This window comes from Quercus lobata, chromosome 8, assembly GCF_001633185.2.
Source record: "Quercus lobata isolate SW786 chromosome 8, ValleyOak3.0 Primary Assembly, whole genome shotgun sequence".
In the NCBI taxonomy this organism is placed as follows: Eukaryota; Viridiplantae; Streptophyta; class Magnoliopsida; order Fagales; family Fagaceae; genus Quercus; species Quercus lobata.
In genome coordinates, this window is record NC_044911.1 from 47,065,233 (window position 1) to 47,084,026 (window position 18,794).

At 32.8% G+C, this 18,794-nt stretch overlaps 1 protein-coding gene across 1 annotated transcript; it reads right to left on the reverse strand.

The window, feature by feature from the left end:
- Positions 1-10,408: 10,408 nt before the first annotated feature.
- LOC115957723 lies at positions 10,409-11,382 on the reverse strand. The gene has a single exon (XM_031076035.1). The coding sequence runs from the start codon at positions 11,184-11,186 to the stop codon at positions 10,581-10,583; it is 606 nt and encodes a 201-aa protein (XP_030931895.1). The 5' UTR covers positions 11,187-11,382; the 3' UTR covers positions 10,409-10,580.
- Positions 11,383-18,794: the final 7,412 nt, after the last annotated feature.

Below are 18,794 nucleotides of genomic sequence, written 5' to 3' on the forward strand. Positions count from 1 at the left end.
GATTAAATAAATTTAGGAAAGTGTTCATTCATAGGGGTCCTTATGTGTCTCAGTCAGGGGAATTTATTGTACTTTCAACCATCATTACATCAATACGAGGGAAGAATTCCATTGTTACAAATACATTATATCCTTCAATAGTAAAACAAAAAGTAAAAATTAAAGGTTTTGTGGGAAGAAGAAAGGGGTTAATTGGCATGGTGTGAAGGGAGGGAGAGATCCCAGATCAGTGTAGCAAGTATTAAACTAAGATTTTGGGGAATATATGTACATAAGGCATGAATGGGGTGATGTGGTCTATTTTGAGTGAGTGAGATGGAATTAATGTTGAGGTTAAGGCTGAGGATAGGGAAGCATTAATTAACAAGAATCCAAAAAACGTAGGACTGATCAAGGGCAAGGAATCAGGCTTAATCATCCTAGGATTTGGCCAAAAGTAAGAGATTTGCTTTTGGGGCTGCCTTGCTTCTTTGGGTAATAAGAAACATGGTGGGTTTTTGGGGTATTTTGCATTAAATGTCAAGATTTCTGGAGTTGAGTTTAACCAATAGGATTAAGGCAAGTATCAAGAATGAATCCTAATACTGCAACTGAGATTTAGACCCCAAGAAGTAGGATTCAACACCCCAAGCCAGGTGTCAAAGTTTAAGTCCACTTCAAGGTGTTCTACTGGAGATCCCTTTATGCCCTCCAAACCGCATGTTCCCAATTTTTCTCCTTTAGGATTCATAGGCTTGGCACATGAACCATGTCTTGAACGTTTTTGACATCTACAGCATCAATTTGTTGAGATTTGGATAACTTGGTTTTAGCCCCCCTTCTGCTGAAGATATAGTCTTCAGGAAAATGATGGAGTTCCATCACCCATTAGACTTCAGCTAATATCACAACATTTGGGCACTGTTCACGTCAGGTAGAGAGTGACAGAAAGTTGATGTGATAGACCTTAGTTCATCCCCAAAGACTTGGTTCTCTTGTAGAGGCCTCCAGCTATACCTTGGTCAAGGATGAACAAAGGCTGGTTGTCCATTTTCAATACTCTGCCTCTTGTTGGGCCTCTATGGATTGGGCTTGCCCATATGGCTAGTCCCTTTGGGCTGGGTTGTGTTCATCCTACAAAATGGACATTAACAACACATGTTGCCATAGGTTTTCATCCCTCATGGACTTTTATTATTAGTAAATATTTTGGGTTTTCATAGACACTTGTAATGGGCCTTTGGGCAATAAGTTGTAATATTTGAAATAATAGGATAGGTTTCAAAATGCATTTGTAAATAACATTTACTATTTTTGAAAGTGATGAATTCCACATCATAAGTAATGTTCATGATTTCTAATAATCACATCACAATTTAAATGGTGAGTTTGTGTGATTGAATAGTCACCATGAGCTCCGAAGATGCGACGTAAATGATGACCACATGTTCATAGGTTTATAATATGAGATGAATATCATAATTTTCAAGATAACTTTTTGTTGAACTTTTATAAAATGATTGCTATGGGTTTTTGCCATAGTAATGTTTAAGAAACATTGTTCATCTTTTAAATCAAATAAACATGATATTTTTTGCCAAGCGTTAATATTCTCGGGCTTTTGATAAAATAGTGTCAACGTAAATTAGGCTTTTGATATTGCCAGTGAGAACTAGGTTTTTGATGTTGCCAATGAAAATTGGGCTTTTGATATTGCCAATGGAAATTGGGCTTTTTGATGTTGCTAGCGAGAACTGGGCTTTTGATGTTGCCAATGAAAATTGGGTTTTTTGATGTTGCCAATGAGAACTAGGCTTTGGATGTTGCCAACGGAAATTGGGTTTTTTGATAAATAATTTGCCATAGGTTTAAATCATGGGCTTTGATTATGGGGTTGAATCCCATTGATAAGATAGTATTGCCATGAATTTGAATCATGGGCTTTGATTATGGGGTTCAATCCCATTGATAAAATAGTATTGCCATGAATTTGAATCAAGGGCTTTTTCCAAATATTGCTAAGCATAAAAATTCTTGGGTTTTAAAAAGAATGAGATTTTAACTTGCTCAATAAATAATTATGGCTTTATAAAAAATATTGGGTATTATAGTATTTTACATTTGTAACCCAGTTTTGTGATGGAAAGAAAAAAACAATTGCGAGCTAGCATGGTAATGGTAAAAAAAAATTTAGGTATGCCCAATAATTTGTTTGTTACGTTTGAAAATAAATAGGTCTTATGATGCTTAAAAGTGATATATATAAAAAAATGTACCCTAATAGTGTATTTATTTTTTATTTTTAAAGAAGGAGGTAAGGTAACCTGGAATAATGTTTAAAATTGAGAAAGAGAACTGTAAGAAGTTGAAACCCAATAGGACATTTGAATTTATTGATTAGGATAAGAATCGTGATAAGTAAAAAATTTTGAGATTTGAACAAAAGAAAAATGATATACGTTAGTGTGGATGGAAAGGGATTTGTGATAACTGTATAGACTTTGGATAAAAAAAAATTTTGGAATGTTTTAAAGAATTTAAAAAAAATAAATAAAAAAACCATAGAAATTTCGAGATAAGAATGAGTAGTTTTTAAGTGAGGTAGTGGATTTTTTTTTTCTTTTTTTTTTTGGAAGAAGTAATTTTGTCTTTTGTTTTTTGAATAAAGACAATTGAAATATTTGAATTCAAATAGATAACAAATATAAATAAAAATCAGACATTTGAATACAAATGTGATAGCCCAAGAATGTATTGACCCCTTGTGATAAATTAACCAATTAATTAACCAAGTGAATTAATTAAGTTAATTAACATGCAATACGCGTGGTAGCACAAACAAATCACCAACTAAGTTAAATGCAGCAGAAAATAAAGTTGACACGGTGATTTGTTTTCGAATGGAGAAAACCTCTAAGGCAAAAACCCCACCGGATGAATTTAAGGTCACCACTTCTGAGAATTCACTATTATCACAAAAAGCTATTATAAGTAAAGGAATCTTAATATCTTTTACCAACTTACAGTTGAACCCTAACCCCAATACACAATTGGATTTATTCTGTAGTGACAATCTCTCCTTTTCAATGCACGGTTCCCAGTACGTGACTAACCAATTGATGTACGAATCCAAGTATGTGACTAACACACCAACTTGAGAAGGATGTTCGCTGCAAATTTCTTCAGTTCATTCACACGATAAAGATCAAGAAGCTCCTTGATTACAAAACCCTACGACGTATAAATGCAGCAGCTTCTTCAAAAGAAAGATGAATAAGGGCAAATTGTCTCCGATCACAATATGCTTGCAACAACAAGTGCAACAACCTTATGACGACCCTAAAAATAATCCTTATATATGTTTAGGGTTGTGAGAAAAGAAAACTCAAACATCCCACATAGATATGTATGAAATCAGATCTAAAAAATGATTTTTGTGAATCTCAATAGATAGGTTATCTATCAAGCATCAGGCTAAAACAGCCTTTTAAGCATCATGTTTATTGAACAAATTTGCATGGTTTTAACTCTTAACTTGAACAACATGATTCTTGAAGACTTCAACCTATCCTAGATCTACCCAATTACAAATAAAGTGTATTTTGTCAAAAGATTAGTCAATTCTAAATGACATATGTTCTTAACATGTATAAAGCATTTTGATTCTTTTTGCTTTTATCGTTCCTTGCATATTTTTCTTTTGTTAAGTATATCATGCATAGGCATATAAGAAAGAGAAAAGAAATACCCAATTATGTTAAGCTTTTGACATTGTACTTTTGCTATGTCGAAGCATACAGATGTCATTTCATGATTGGCAGCCTGGCAAGCAACAGTGATGAGATGGTTATTTATGCATTTCTCTTAAAATGTCCTTCCTGTCAAAAAGAGTGATACGAGTGTTAAGTACAAAAGATTATTTAATCTTACTCATCACAAACACGAGCCACAAAGCTCACTTGTTTAGTTGTGCATAGAGATGTTCATCTAAACTACAAAAGATACAAACTTTAGAACACTTTGTTTCAATGGCCATCCAAGGTACACAAAACACAATTGTTTTTGTATTTTTTTAATTTTTCAAATTTTTTTTATTTTTATGAAAAAAAATTAAATGAAATTGAAAACAAACAAACAAAAACATGTTAAACAAAGCAAAGCATAAAACTAGACTGACTCAAAACTAGTAAGCAAAACACACAAGTAATGTAAGCAAAAAATAGAGGGAGAGAGAGAAAAGTGAAAAATTCACTTCGAGCCTTTTTCCTTTCACACCTTGGAAAAACTTTTCCATTTAGCAAACTCTTAATCTGGTGGTGAGGGGGAAGAATTGAAATCATTCAAGTTCGAAAGGACCATGAGGGCTTTGAGAAGATCTCCAAGAGGAGCAAAAGAGGATGGAAACTGATTTTAGTTTCCCGATGAGATCATATTGTTGCTCTGTTGAGTGGCTAACCACTTATAGCAATTAGGCCGAGTATGTCCAGTCACTTCACAGTGATAACAGAGATGTTGCTTCTTCTATTTAGATTTTTAAGTACTGCCCTTCTTAGCCCTAGGGTTTTTATTCTCTTTCTTATCAAGTTTAGGAGGTGCTCCTAAGATAGGTTTACCCTTGTCTATGTTCTCACTTGCTAAAACAGTTGTCACATAATTATTCTTAGATTCAACATTATTAGCAGGTGAATAAAAAACAAGAGTATTAGAAGAAGCAATATTAGGATAAGAGAAATCATACCCCAAACCGGTTCGATTAGAAGCAGATTTCTGGAAGCTAAGCATCTCGTCAATCTTTGCACTTGAAGTCCTCTCCAACTAAGCTCTGACTTGGAACAGCTTTGCCTTAAGCTTCTTGGTCTTCTCAGCCAAGAAATTGTTTTCAAACCGTAATACTCCAATAGTCTGATTAACTTTATCAAACTTTGTGGAGATTTCTTCTCGTTCAAGCTCCACATCACTAAGCTTCTTGGTGGCCAACCTATACAATTTCTCGTACGTTTATGAGACCTTGTACAATTTTACATAGGCTGTGTGGATGTCATCCTGTTCATCCATCTTCTCAAACTTAGATTACCCCAAGTCCTCTTCTTCATCCACTTCTTCATCAATCCCCTCATTAGGATTCACAGTGGCAATGAAGGCATTCAAGGTTCCATCATCGTTATTATCCAAGTCATCCTTAGGCGAAGTGTCACTCAAGGTTGCAGCAAGGACCTTGCTTTCCCAATGGTCTTGAGATATGTTGGGTACTCTTGTTTCATGTGTCCAAATCCTTGACATCCGAAACACTTAGGTCTGGAGGGAACAGTGTACTGACCGCCTTCCTTAGCATCCTTCTTTCCTCTGCCTTGGTTTTGAACTGAGACGAACTGGACTGCTTGCGGTCTTTATCAAATCCTCTTGTATTGGCATTCTTTATGAACTTTTTGAACTGCCTTGTAATATAGGATTTCATCTTAGAATCTTCATCATTAGAAGACTCATCAATATCACTGCTTTTGGCCTTCAGTGTCATGCTCTTGCTCTTACTCGATTTCTCGATCCTAGACAAACCCAATTCATAGGTTTGCAAGTTACCAACCAGCTCTGTCAAAGGAATTTGATCATTGTCCTTTGACTCCTCAATAGTGATGATCTTGGCATGAAATCTCTCAAGTAGAGATCTGAGCACCTTTCTAACAATCTTGGATTCGGGAATGATTTCCCCAAGATTAAAGGCTGAGTTCACTATGTCCTTGAGCTTGGCATAGAACTCATCAAACGACTCATCCTCCTCCATCTTGATCTCTTCAAATCTTGTAGTAAGCCTCTGAAACTTCGAATCCATAACAGCCTTAGTTCTTTCATAGGTTGTTTAGAGGATGGTCCATGCTTTCTTTGTAGTTTCAGTAGAGGATATCTTCTTAAACTCCTCATTCATGACCGCTTTGATCTTAGCATCATCCTAATCAGCCGACGCTTCCTTTGGCTTGGTCTAGCCTATCTCCATAACTTGCCACAATTTTTCATCTAATGACTGCAAGAAAGCTTTCATGCGTACTTTCAGTATGCATAGTTAGTGCTATCAAATAAAAGAGGTATAATTAGAGATTGTCCTTTATCCATGACAAACAGAGGTCAATGGATCACACAGCAAAGATTAACCCTAATCAGAGTATGCCTGCTCTGATACCACTTGATAGGCCAAGAATGTATTGACCCCTTGTGATAAATTAACCAAGTGAATTAATTAAGTTAATTAACATACAATATGCGTAGTAACACAAACAAATTACCAACTAAGTTAAATGTAGCAGAAAATAAAATTGACACAGTGATTTGTTTTAGAATAAGGAAAACCTCTAAGGCAAAAATCCCACCAGGTGAATTTAATGTCACCACTCCAGAGAATCCACTATTATCACAACAAGCGATTACAAGTAAAGGAATCTCAGTACCTTATACCAACCTACATTTGAACCCTTACGCTAATACACAATTGAACTTGTTCTGTAGTGACGATCTCTCATTTTCAATGCACGGCTCCCAATACGTGACTAACCAATCGATGCACGGATCTAAGTACATGATTAACACACCAACTTGAGAAAGATGTTAGCTGCAAAATTCTTCATTTCATCCACACGATGAAGATCAAGAAGCTTCTTGGTTACAAAACCCTATGATGTACAAAAGTAGCAGCTTCTTCAAGAGAAAGATGAACAAGGGAAAATTCTCTCCGATCACAATATGCTTGCAACAACAAGTGCAACAACCTTAATTATGATGGTCCTTAAAATAATCCTTATATATGTTTCAGGTTGTAAGAAAAAAAAGTCTAAACACATATACATAGATATGCATGAAATCAGATCTGAAAAATGATTTTCGTAAATCTCGATAGATAGGTTATCTATCGAGCAGCAGTCAAGCGTCGAGCTAAAATTTCCTTTTAAACCTCAATAGATGCAATCTGTCGAGCTAACTGTTGAGCTTTAAAATACAGCACTTCTTCACTTATTTCTTGAACAGATTTGCATGGCTTTAACTCTTGACTTGAATAACATGATTCTTGAAGACTTAAACTCATCCTAGATCTACCCAATTACAAGTAAAGTACGTTTTGTCAAAGGATTAGCCAATTATAAATGATATATGTTCTTAACATGATTCATATATGTCCTAACAAAATGGATGGTCAGAATAAGGGTTTTTTTTTTATTTTTTTTTTTTTCGTTTTGTACGTGAGATAGTATTACTATTTTAACATTTTTTTTAGGAAAAATCAAACTGAAGGGTATGTTATTTCAAAATTTATATGAGGATATTTTGGTATACCAAAAATTGAAGACGAAACAAGGAAATCCTCTTATTAATAGTATAGATGATTCAATAAAGAAATAAAATTAAGTTTTATAATTATGATTATTCTATAACCTTTATCCTTAGAACCAATTTTGAGTGCAAATCAAAACTAAGATAAACAAAATCAAACATGTTGGATAAATCAAAATTAAATAGACTAAGCAAAATGCAATAACTAAATAACCTAGTGAAGCCAGAAACTAGTAAGAAAAAAAAAAGTGTGGAAAAGGGAAAAAAATATGAACACAAAATTATGAATTTATTGGAATACACACACTATAGGAATTACTTGTCAAAAAAGGCACATCACACGTACACAACATACACTTCTATATATACCAAAAATATAATTATCAAATTATTCTCAACCTAAATCGATATCCATAATTTGTAATAACTGAGATTGCCTTAGTAATTCGCGGTTTTGGATGAAAAGGTTTTCGTCAAGGGCCATATATGATAGCTGATTGCAATGTGAAATCGTAGATGTCTTTCCTGGTGAAGAAATATAGAAACATATATTTTTCTCCTTTAACTACTAAAGCAAGACCAAAGGTCCAAAGGTTTGAAAAGAGATGATGAGTTGAAGAGGAAAAAAGAAAAGGTAAGGGCCCTCACTGGACTCCAGTTGTCGTAGAAGATAATATTGTGAAGAAATATTGAGAAATAAAGAGAAGAACCTATTTAAGAGAAAAAGTGAGATTTGAAAGGCTAAAATAGATGGAGACAGGAAAATTGGATTTTCCCCAACCAAAAAAAACATGGGTTGACCTGCGTTACATAGGTGGCCAATTTAACCAACAATCTTTAGTTTCAAAAACTGGTAATTGCTGGATTTTTTAGATAGAAATCCTACTCTAGTTTAATATAAGTGTATGAATCTCCTTTTTGAAGACTCAAACTCCGGCACCCTTACCCCTCCCTCCCCCCCCCCCCCCCCCCCCAACCCGCATACCACATGAACTTGGACTTGTAGAGTAACCATCACAACAATGATGCACAATGATGATTGTTGGTTTAGACCTATGATCACCAATTCAAACTGACAATCATGAAATTTTCACATAATCTTCCCCAAATAGGGATGAGTTGACCTTTTTGGCTAGATATAATTTTCCTACAATTTAGGGGGATTTTTGTGGTCCAAAAGATTTTAGAAAAGTCTAAAAATTGACAATAACTAACCAAAACATCCGTGATTTATTTGGACATTAGATTAAAATATAAAATCCTAATTGTTCAAAGAAGGCATGCTTCTTGTAAAAAAATGTAGGAGGATCTTCTGAAGAATGATTCTTTTTCAAAGAGGAGGGTACAACTAGGGGATTTCTGAAATTTTTTCCTCTTTCTTTCCCATTATTCTTCTTCTATTTTTCCTTGTTTAGAAATTATTCAACCTTGAAAAGAAAATAGGTAACTAGTTCCTAGTTCCTACTTTAGAAATTAAGTCAAGTTTGCAAAGAAAATAGGTAACTAGGCAAACTATACGTAACGTCTAAATTTGATTTGAAACTTCTTCTTTTTTTGTCATGAGTTGGATGATGGAAAGTTATGTCTATGGTGTCTTGTTCAAGCCTCCTTGAATATTTTGAGAATTATATGATTGTTGTTAATGTTGCATGTTAGTTTTAATTTAAATATATATTTTTTGATAATTCAAAAGTTGGGGAGAGGAAATTTGAGTCAATGACATATTCCTTGAAAACATCAAGAATTGTTAGTGAAATAACATGATGGACTCTTAACAATTTCAATTTATAGTTATTATGCAAGATTCCTAGTTTAGGTTTCATATTTAACATATTTAGGCCTAGATTTTTCATTGTTATTCAATTATATGGATGATTAGAATTAGGGCTTTCTTATTGATATATATATAGAGAGAGAGAGTTAAAGTTACACCACTCAATATTTTTTAATTGGATGCGAATATTGACAAATCCACCGTTAGATTACATTATCTTTATATAATCTCCATGCTTGCAAAATTTCAAGGTGATCAAAGATTAATAGTCATGTCATCAATCAATTGTTAAAATTCAAGTTTTTGTAGTTTAAAAGATGAGTTATGGATCAAATGGTAAATAACATCCAATTGATATGAAAATTGGTATGCATGTTAAGAATATATAGAACATATAATTCAACGGTTAGATTTTCAAAAAGTTAATTCAATAACAAGTTATTGAGTGGTGTAACATTACTTAGAGTTATACCGGGTGTAACTTGAACCCAACTCATATATATATATGTGTGTGTGTGTATGTGTGTTTTAGATTGGTACAAACTTTGGGAAATAATAATAATAATAATAATAAATAAATAATAAGGCCTAAATGCAAAAACACCTTCTAGGACTTTAATTATTCCTTTTAACTCTTGAGATTTTTATATACACCAAATTGACCCATGTGATTAAATTTTGTTAGCTTTTTTAGATGAAAATAAATCACATGATCATTACATGAGCAGAGTTACAAATTTGTTAGCGCATGAGTCTTCTTAATGTAGTCACATGATGGTCACATAATTTTTAGTCAAAAATCATGTATGTTCTAATAACTAGGAGTAATAAGTAATACTGTTTACTAAATAAATAAAAAAATTTAAAATTTTAAAATATACTATAAATTATGGCCAACTTTTGAATTTGACAAAGGGAGATATAATTGATACCCCCATTTTGAAATTGTTGTTTAACCTTACATTATCGACAAAAACATAATTTTACAATGAAAGGGCAAAATCAACATTTTAACCGTTGGATAAATAAGATCTTAAGTAAAAACAAAATCATAAGTCTTAACAATCAAAACGAAATATCTAGTTCTTATGTTAGACCTTCAGATTAAAAGATCACGCCATCACTACTTTTCAATGGTTAATATACATTCTCATGATTAGGATTAGCTACATGTAATTATCAGTGATTAATTATGATTGATTCTTATAATTGGTTTTGAGACTAGCTATGATAGATTTTTTTTTTTTTTTTTTTTTTGAGAAACTGTGATAGTATAATTCTAACAGAATTAATTTGTCATAATTGAAGTTTCATCAGGTTGCTACCTTCCAAGCACCAAAAATTAAATTCAAGAAACAATTATGAACATTAGAAAAGAATTTATTTACTTTTCACATGCATAGCTGATTGCACTATCTGAAGCAGTAATACTAATAATATAACCCAAGGGGAAAATAAATAAATAAAAAAGCTAGAAAAAGCAGAGAAATGAAAGTTGTGTCTTTTTTTTGCACTAAGTATCTAAACCATACTTCTCCGACGATCCCTTCCAACTACTGGACACGCTCCACTGGTCGGAGTTAGCCGCCGACGGGACCCCATTTCCGCACTTGGCCACCGTCCTTACGCTCTCAATCAACGCCTCAGTGCGAGACTCCTGTGACAAAATCTCAGACAACTGCTCAGGGCTAATCACCAGCTTCACCTTCCACACCCCACTGCTATTATACCTCGGTACAACTTCTGGGTCCGAGAACCGCTTCATGATCCCTTGGTTATCGCATGAAGACATGCGGTACGGCGTGGTTACATTGATAGACGAAGAAGAAGACATGTTGTTGTTGTTGATGGCTGTGTCAGATTGCTTGGCGTTGGTGTTGTTGGCTTTGTACGGGTTGAGAGGGAGGAGATAGTATAGTTGTCCCACATGGAGTTCTTCGTTGTGGAGAAGTGGCTGTGCAAAGAGGTCTCGGCTTCGGAATATGGCGTGGCCTGGGAACTCGTTTGTTATGCACTCTACGGTGATGGGTGCGTAGAGTTCCATGATGCCACCACTTGAGGTTATTACCTTCACCATCTCTTCCATTCCTCCAAACCCTTTAAACACACAATTCCCCATTGATAATTGAACAAAGCTTGTTATACTTTCTCCAAAGAAAGATCGATGGTGGATGGATTAAAAGAAAGACTCAATGACTGATATTACATGGAATATTAGAAGATTGTTGTGAGAACATAAATTATGAGGTAACTGTGAGAAGGGTATTTCTTGAGGGTTTCTTGTGAGGCCATTACCAGCCGACACAAGTATCCCTTTCTTTGTAATCTAAAAGACCTTCACGGGGGTTTTTAGGGTGTTGTGGCCCCACCTTTTCTATACTAGGATGCATGGCACATGGACCGTTTGATAATCACAATCACGACAAATTTGAGAGAGGGTGGCAACCTATGGTAATAGGAAATAGGCATCAACGCGCCCATGACCATGTGTGAGAATCAGGGGACTCAAACCAAGACCAAAGTTTTATAGGCCTAAAGCATTGCCGCTAGACTACTTATCGATTTGGTTGATTAAATATATTAGGACTGATACAACATTCCTTTTTATTTTTTATTTATTTATGAGTGAATAACTTTTAATTCAAGTGAAAATTAATATGATAAAACAACAAAACATACAACATTATCTAGAATTATTATTTACATTATTTTTATTATAAACCAATTGTAATAGGCTATTTTAAATTTTTAGAGGAAAAAAAATTAGGAAGTATATTGCGTATTTAAATATATGATTTACAATCATAGTTTTCATTTATGCACCATTGTTTTAATAAGGTGAAAGTTGAAGTTAAAGGTGATATATGAGTTATTTTAAAACTACAACATTTACTACACATTATTATAACTATCTTATGTGATACTTATAATAAATTGTGTATTATTTTTATATAAACCTGTCATTTTTTTATACTACTCAAAATCTATCACCTCACATTTGTCGTAAAATAAATTGTGCTCAAAATCTATCACCTCACATTTGTCGTAAAATAAATTGTGATCTCATTATATATGACTTCGAATTTCTACTTTTGTAGGTACAGTGCATTGGTCAACGATTTTGGAGGGCAGATGAGAATTTGACCATACTGGTGTCGATCATGATGGACATGGGGTTGATGGTCAATTGGCAACATCATGTGTCCACAACTTTTTTTTTTGTCTTTGCTTTAAAAAGTGGACCCACTTTTTGGGTCGACTCTCGCTTAAAAAGAAGGGATAAATTAGACTTTTACGGGTTGGAGGGGCCTACCATTGATTTCGATGTGCGGATCTGTAATCGTGTGCCAGAAGAGAAGAGTTATAAATGGACAAGACAATAGTAAACGGCACACGACGCCGTTTATTAACCCATCTGGAAACCCAATATTGAGTTTACAGTTCTGTATTCAGTGTATCGGACAAGCTAGGAGAGAATAGTACAGGAGAGAATAGTGCAGGAGGAGATACTGATTAATCTTAACAATACTCCAACACGCTAAATTTCACAACTTGTTAATTTATGTAATAGTAAGTGATGAATCAAAAATTGTGAGTCCATATAAACAAAAGTAGACAAAAAGTTTTAACCATTTACAATCACGCACATTAATATATTGTGAAATTGAGTATAGAATTAAATGTGTCCCTAAAGTTATTCATCCTAATGACAATGAAAGCTCAACAATTTCCTTTGTCCCATTTCTTTAGATACCAAAGCCGGGGATTAGGCTTAGGCAATAATCAATAATGTCCTTTCCCAGCAACCTCTGATGAATCTTGTTCCGGCCCATATGCAGGGCATAACCTACGACCTTGGGGTCACCATACCCCACTGAGCAGATGGGTCAGGTGACTTGTCCAAATTCTTTAGCAAATCATGGGGCAATTACAATATAATTCAGTGCTAGCAATAATTGAGAGTTTTTATTTTCCCCTAGCTTTTTATTTTGTTGAGGGGGGGGGGGGGGGGGGGAAACTATATATTCCACACCGAACACAAGCTTCATTGATTTTGGTATTTCACATGTTTGATATATTTGTATGGGAATCCTTATTGACGTATTGTGTGTATGTATGAACTATGAAACACTCTAGGTATACATATTGCAGTCTCCTTATTATGAGGCCCCCACCGTCACTTAGTGCTTTCGGTGACACTCAAGTTCATTTTGAATCCATGTTCTTTGTTTGTAATGATGTTTTGATCAGAAAAATACATAAAAATAGTTTTGGGATGGCTGGACCTAGCTAGCACGGGGTGAAGAGGAATATATTTGTTAACAACAATAGAACTTTAGATTACCGTTTGAGATTTTGAGTACATGACAAGAGGGTTAAAAGGAATCTATATTCCATAATTACATTGGCGTTTTAAGGATCATTTCTTACGAGATGGTGCTTTCAACTCAGTACAACGTCAAATTAGACACCATTCATTATGTCTATTTTAGGCTGTAAAAATAAAGTTGAGCAAAAATGATAATGCTAAAAACACAACAGTAACAACAAAAATCATAATTTTTTTTCCCCATAAAGTGTTGATAAAGTTTGTTAGGATTAAAACAATATTATTTTAACATTATTTCATCACTCATATTACTTTTATTATACACTAATCACGTAGATCATGATAGTAATTATGAAAAATATCATAAAATTTTTATGCTCATTTTGTAATAGTTTTCTTTAACCCTAATGAACACTGCAATTAGTTGATCCATGATAGATTGGATTTTCATCTATTCCCACGACCACTATCGGTTTGAACCACGTCCTTTCACTATAATTTTAAAATTCTAGGTCGAATGAAGAAGAAGCCTTTTGCAACCACTTAGAAATTTTATATTAAACGTAATGCCTCTAAAATCTACAAAGGGACTAGGTCGTGGAAGTTATGTGTAACACAAACCTAATGGGCGACATAGTATGATTTGGTTGTCTAAGATTCGAAACACTACTTTTTATGTTTGGCCAGAGATTTGACCCGAGAAAGAGGATCAAAAAGCAAAGTTTCGGCCAAGTGCAACTAATAATAAAATAAATTTTTTTTTTTAAATCTGTTAATTATATATAGATGGAAAAAGCAAAACTGTGCACCTTGCTACAAAAGTTGCTGTTTCATTAAATTATATTATTATATATGGTAATAATAGTGCATATGTTGGAATGTCACCTTCATAAAGATGTTTTTTTTTTTTTTTTTTTTTAAGGGACTTTGGAAAGAAGAAGAGAAAAGTGGGCAAGTGCAACTACTTAAAAATTTGCTGTTAATCATATATAGATGGGAAAAGCATAAAAGTACACCTTATCAAAAAATTATCATTTCTTGAAGCTAAAGATGAGAAATAACCGTGAATTTATATTCTTTCGCACTACTTTTTCAAACATTCATATATAATATTTACAATTACATGTGTTGTTATACACATTTTAAAAGTGAAAGGTAATGTTCACATTTAAAACGTAAAAGGTAAATATATACAAAATATATTAAATAAATTATATGGGATAATCATTACTCATGTTATGATTTTCACTTTTGAAAAAATAAGTAAAAACATTTTTAAAAAAGAAAGAGGCTTGAAAAGAAGAAGTCAAAATGAGTTTGGCAAATTATTAAGTAGCATGGCCGTTCCCATCCCGAAAAATTGGGTGACGTCTCCCTCATTCGGCCCATGTTTCACATCTTTTAATATCACCATCATGAACCTGATTGAAATACATGAAGATCCAAAAACCAAAACAAATATATGCGGATATGATAATTTTGAAGAAGTCTACGTAATTACAATCTTAGAAAGTGGGACCATCTTTAAATGCATGAGATTAGATATGTCTTAAAATAGCTGCTTGTTTATCTCTACAAATATCCATCTCCTATTTTACATTAATTAAACAAAATATGACTGGTTGTTCATTCATGCATTAACAAGAACAAAATCAGATGATGGTTTTGTGATTGTGAGTAATCTTAAGAGAAATAATATATAAACAATTTTTTTTATATAGACTACGAACTATATATTTAAAAACTTAGATATTTATAAAAAAAAAAATTAAAAACCATGTACTAGAAACCACATATCAAATACTTGAAATTCTAAACCCGTTTGATAAAAGATTTTTAATAATATTATTTAAGTTTTATAAAAATATGTACAAATAAAAAAATATATAAAAATACGTCTTTCTTTTCATATTTCAAATGAGCTCTATTTTCATGCTGCTGATTGACAAGAATTTTGTCAAATTGGTTACGTCAACCTTAACCGTGTATTTCTTGTGGGCCGCATGCGTATTTATTACGGTGTTGGTTTACGGTTTTAAAAAATGACATAAGCACACTCACATCCACATAAAATATATTGATTGAGAGCAATCCGAGAGAGTAGAGAGAGAGAGAGCTAAAGCTAGAGCTAGAGCTAGAACTAAAGAGAAATAGAATAGTAATGGGAAACTTTTTTGGGCGAAAAAAAGGGGTGCATCCAGTGGACCAAGCTGATGGAATAAGAGTCCCATCGAGTTACTTAAGAATTAGAGTGCGAATGAGTAAGAGGAAACTTAAGGAGATGATGGCTCAAGTGGATTTAACCCAAGGTAACTCAGACTTAGGTGGCTTGATCATGCAAGAGTGCTTGGAAGGTAGGTTAAACGCTCGTGCTCTTTTCTATGGGATTGAGTTTTAATTAACAAAGAAAAGTACTGTGATTGTAAGTTAACAAAATAAGAATTGTTCAATGGTTTAAGTTCTGTTTTTTATTTTATATATGCACGTATGTGACGTGTGTGTGTCTGTAATTATATATTGTGTAGAGAGAGATTTATAGATTATATATTAATATGAGATTTTAGTTACGGTGGAACCAAAATAAAAATTATATTGTATTGTATTGTATTGTATTGTATTGTATTGTTGTGTGTTCATCTTCTTTAAGGGATTATGTTGATTGTTTTACTTTGGCAAAGCAAAATTGTATCACCTGCGCAGTAGAAGAAGTTCTCATATTGCTTAAGTGTACGTGCAGGTTTTTTTTAAAAAAAAATTTTATGGAACTATAGATTTTTTATTTTATTTTATAATTTGATACTTACAAAATTGGTTGATGGCAATTTGAACCATGAAAGTTTCCACTATAAAGCACTGTTTTTTTTTTTTTGGATGAATGAACTATAAAGCTCTGTTAAAACTATATAGTCGGTGTTTGCGTAAATAAAATTATAAAAAATACATAAGTAGAAAAACAAACGGTTCTTTCAGACCAAAGGTTGATCAGTTGGTCCAACTTCCACCGTTCGCTCTAGGTATGCATAATTTAGGGTGCATGATCAAATTAGAGGCTCGAAATCTGTTGAGAATTTCTTCGTCAATATAGGCATAATGAAGTTGTGAGGTCCATGGGCTTACAATCCAGTAGCAACCTTCTCCCCATATTGTCGGCCCAAATTCAATTGACTGTGTTAGAAAGCACAAAACTTAGTACAACTGGTTTATATTCCTTGAATACGCACAAGTGCAATAAAAAAAGAGCCAATTAATATATATATACACACACACAAAGATGGAGCTATTGTTGGACGTAGGAGGCAGTGGCCCCCAGATTTTTTTTAAAAAAAAATTAGTATATATATAATATATTATTTTTAGCAATTTGTTTCAATAAAATTGCACTTTGCCACCCTCAACAATATTATTGATATTTTTTAAATCTATAAAAAAAAAATATTAGCCCAACAACAAAAATTAAGCCCAAACAAAAACCCAAAACGAACACAAGCAAAAAAAATATTCAAAGCCGATTCTAACTAAAAGGGGATTTCTAAGCCAACTTATAGCAAGACACACATATAATAAAAGGAAAAAAGAAGGGGATTTCTAAGCCACTAAAAAAAATTAAAATTAAAATTAAAAAACCTAACTTATGGTAGAAGACCTCAGAATTGAGGAATTGGGCAACGGCACGACAGTAGAACAGCAGTGTAGCAAAAGTAAAGGTAAATCAATGCATCACACCTGATGCCACTGGCCAGCACCAGTCCACCGCAGCAATCAGCACCACCCAAACCTAGTAACATTTTTTTCCTCTCTCATATCTTAATCTCTTATACTTGGTTAGTTAGTTGATTAACTTAGATTTAATCATATGTGTTGATAGTGTTGTGAAGAAAATTGAAAGAGAGACAAAGCTGAGAGACTCCACCACATCCAAAAATAGAAGAAGAGATTAGAAAGAAAGAGTCAAAAAGAGAGAGGTAGACTCTAACTCCATCTTTCAACTTTCTCTTTCAATCTTTAATAAGGCCTAAATTCTTCTTCTTCTTTTTTTATAATAAATGGTGGTCAGGTGGTGACTTGTCTCTATTCTAGTGACTAACAACTGTGAATTATGTAAAACAACACAATGCCCATCACTGGTGACTCTACATAGGGTCTAGGGTGAACCTGTAACCACTCTCGCCTGGAAAAAATTAATATTATTATGTATAAATTTTAAAAATTTATGATTTATTTTAGACAAAATTTGGTAACAAACTTGGTTGTAAGCTAAGGCTACAATTTCATTCAATATTTTTTTTTTTATTGGTTGTGAATTTAATAAATCCACCATTTAATTATATTTTCTTCTTATATCCTCCATACTTGTAAAATTTCAAAAAAATCAATAATCAATAATTATGTCATCAATCAAATGTTTAAATTTCGAGTTTTTGTAGTCTAAAATTATACACAAAAAATAAGTTTATAATCAAATAGTAAATAACATCCGATTGACTTGAACCTACATGTATTTTAAGAACATAGAGAACATGCAATTCAACGGTTAGATTTGCAAAATATGTAGCAATGTTAATTTGTTTAGTGAGAGTTGTAGTTTTGTGCTACAACTTAGTTTGTAACCAAATTTTGTCCTTAAACTTTAGTCCCCTTAACAATATATTAGGTCCTTACATAAATTATAAAATAAATAAATAAATAAAAGTCCAAGAAAAATTTTATTTAACTAAAATTTTAAAAGAGATGTAGCTTACAACATTGATAATGAGACTATCATATAATGATTTCAAAATAAGAAAATTCGTAGAAGGAAATTATAAGACTTTATGTGTTTGTATGTGGGTGTTTGTGTGTGTGTGTGTTTTTTGTCGTCAATATATGAAATTCTCCTTTTATTATATTTTTACAATTTAAATTTCTTAATGATCACCTTAAAAAGTATTTCTGGAGCCGCCATTAATGCCAATGTGATGTTCAGACCATTCTATGCATTTTATTGTAGATTTGTAGTTTTGTTTGTTATTGTTTTTGTCTATTAGTGTCTTTTAAAAAATTAAAGAGATTTTTTTTAGGTAAATAATTAAAAAGATTATTTGCAAATTTAAAATTTATTGGTTATTTGTTGACTACTTGTGTGCATAGTGCTTATCTATTGTGTGTAATGGTTGTAGATTTTTTACCATATAATGACATGATAATTTCAAATTATATTTTATTTATAGATTATGAAAAAGTCAACAACCATATTTGATTTTTTCAAAAAATAAGCTTCAAATGATTTAGAAGTTAATACTAGTGGTGCAACATTGAAAATCCTAATGTCCAATTTTCATAAATAATTGCATTGTAATATCTTAAAAAACAATAATTTTGTGTATTTTTCTTTGTTGATGGTTTATTATATGAATCTTT

What these genes read in the sequence shown, in the direction of transcription:
- LOC115957723 (XM_031076035.1), bottom strand. Translation starts at nt 11,186, where the DNA reads ATGGGGAATTGTGTGTTTAAAGGGTTTGGAGGAATGGAAGAGATGGTG.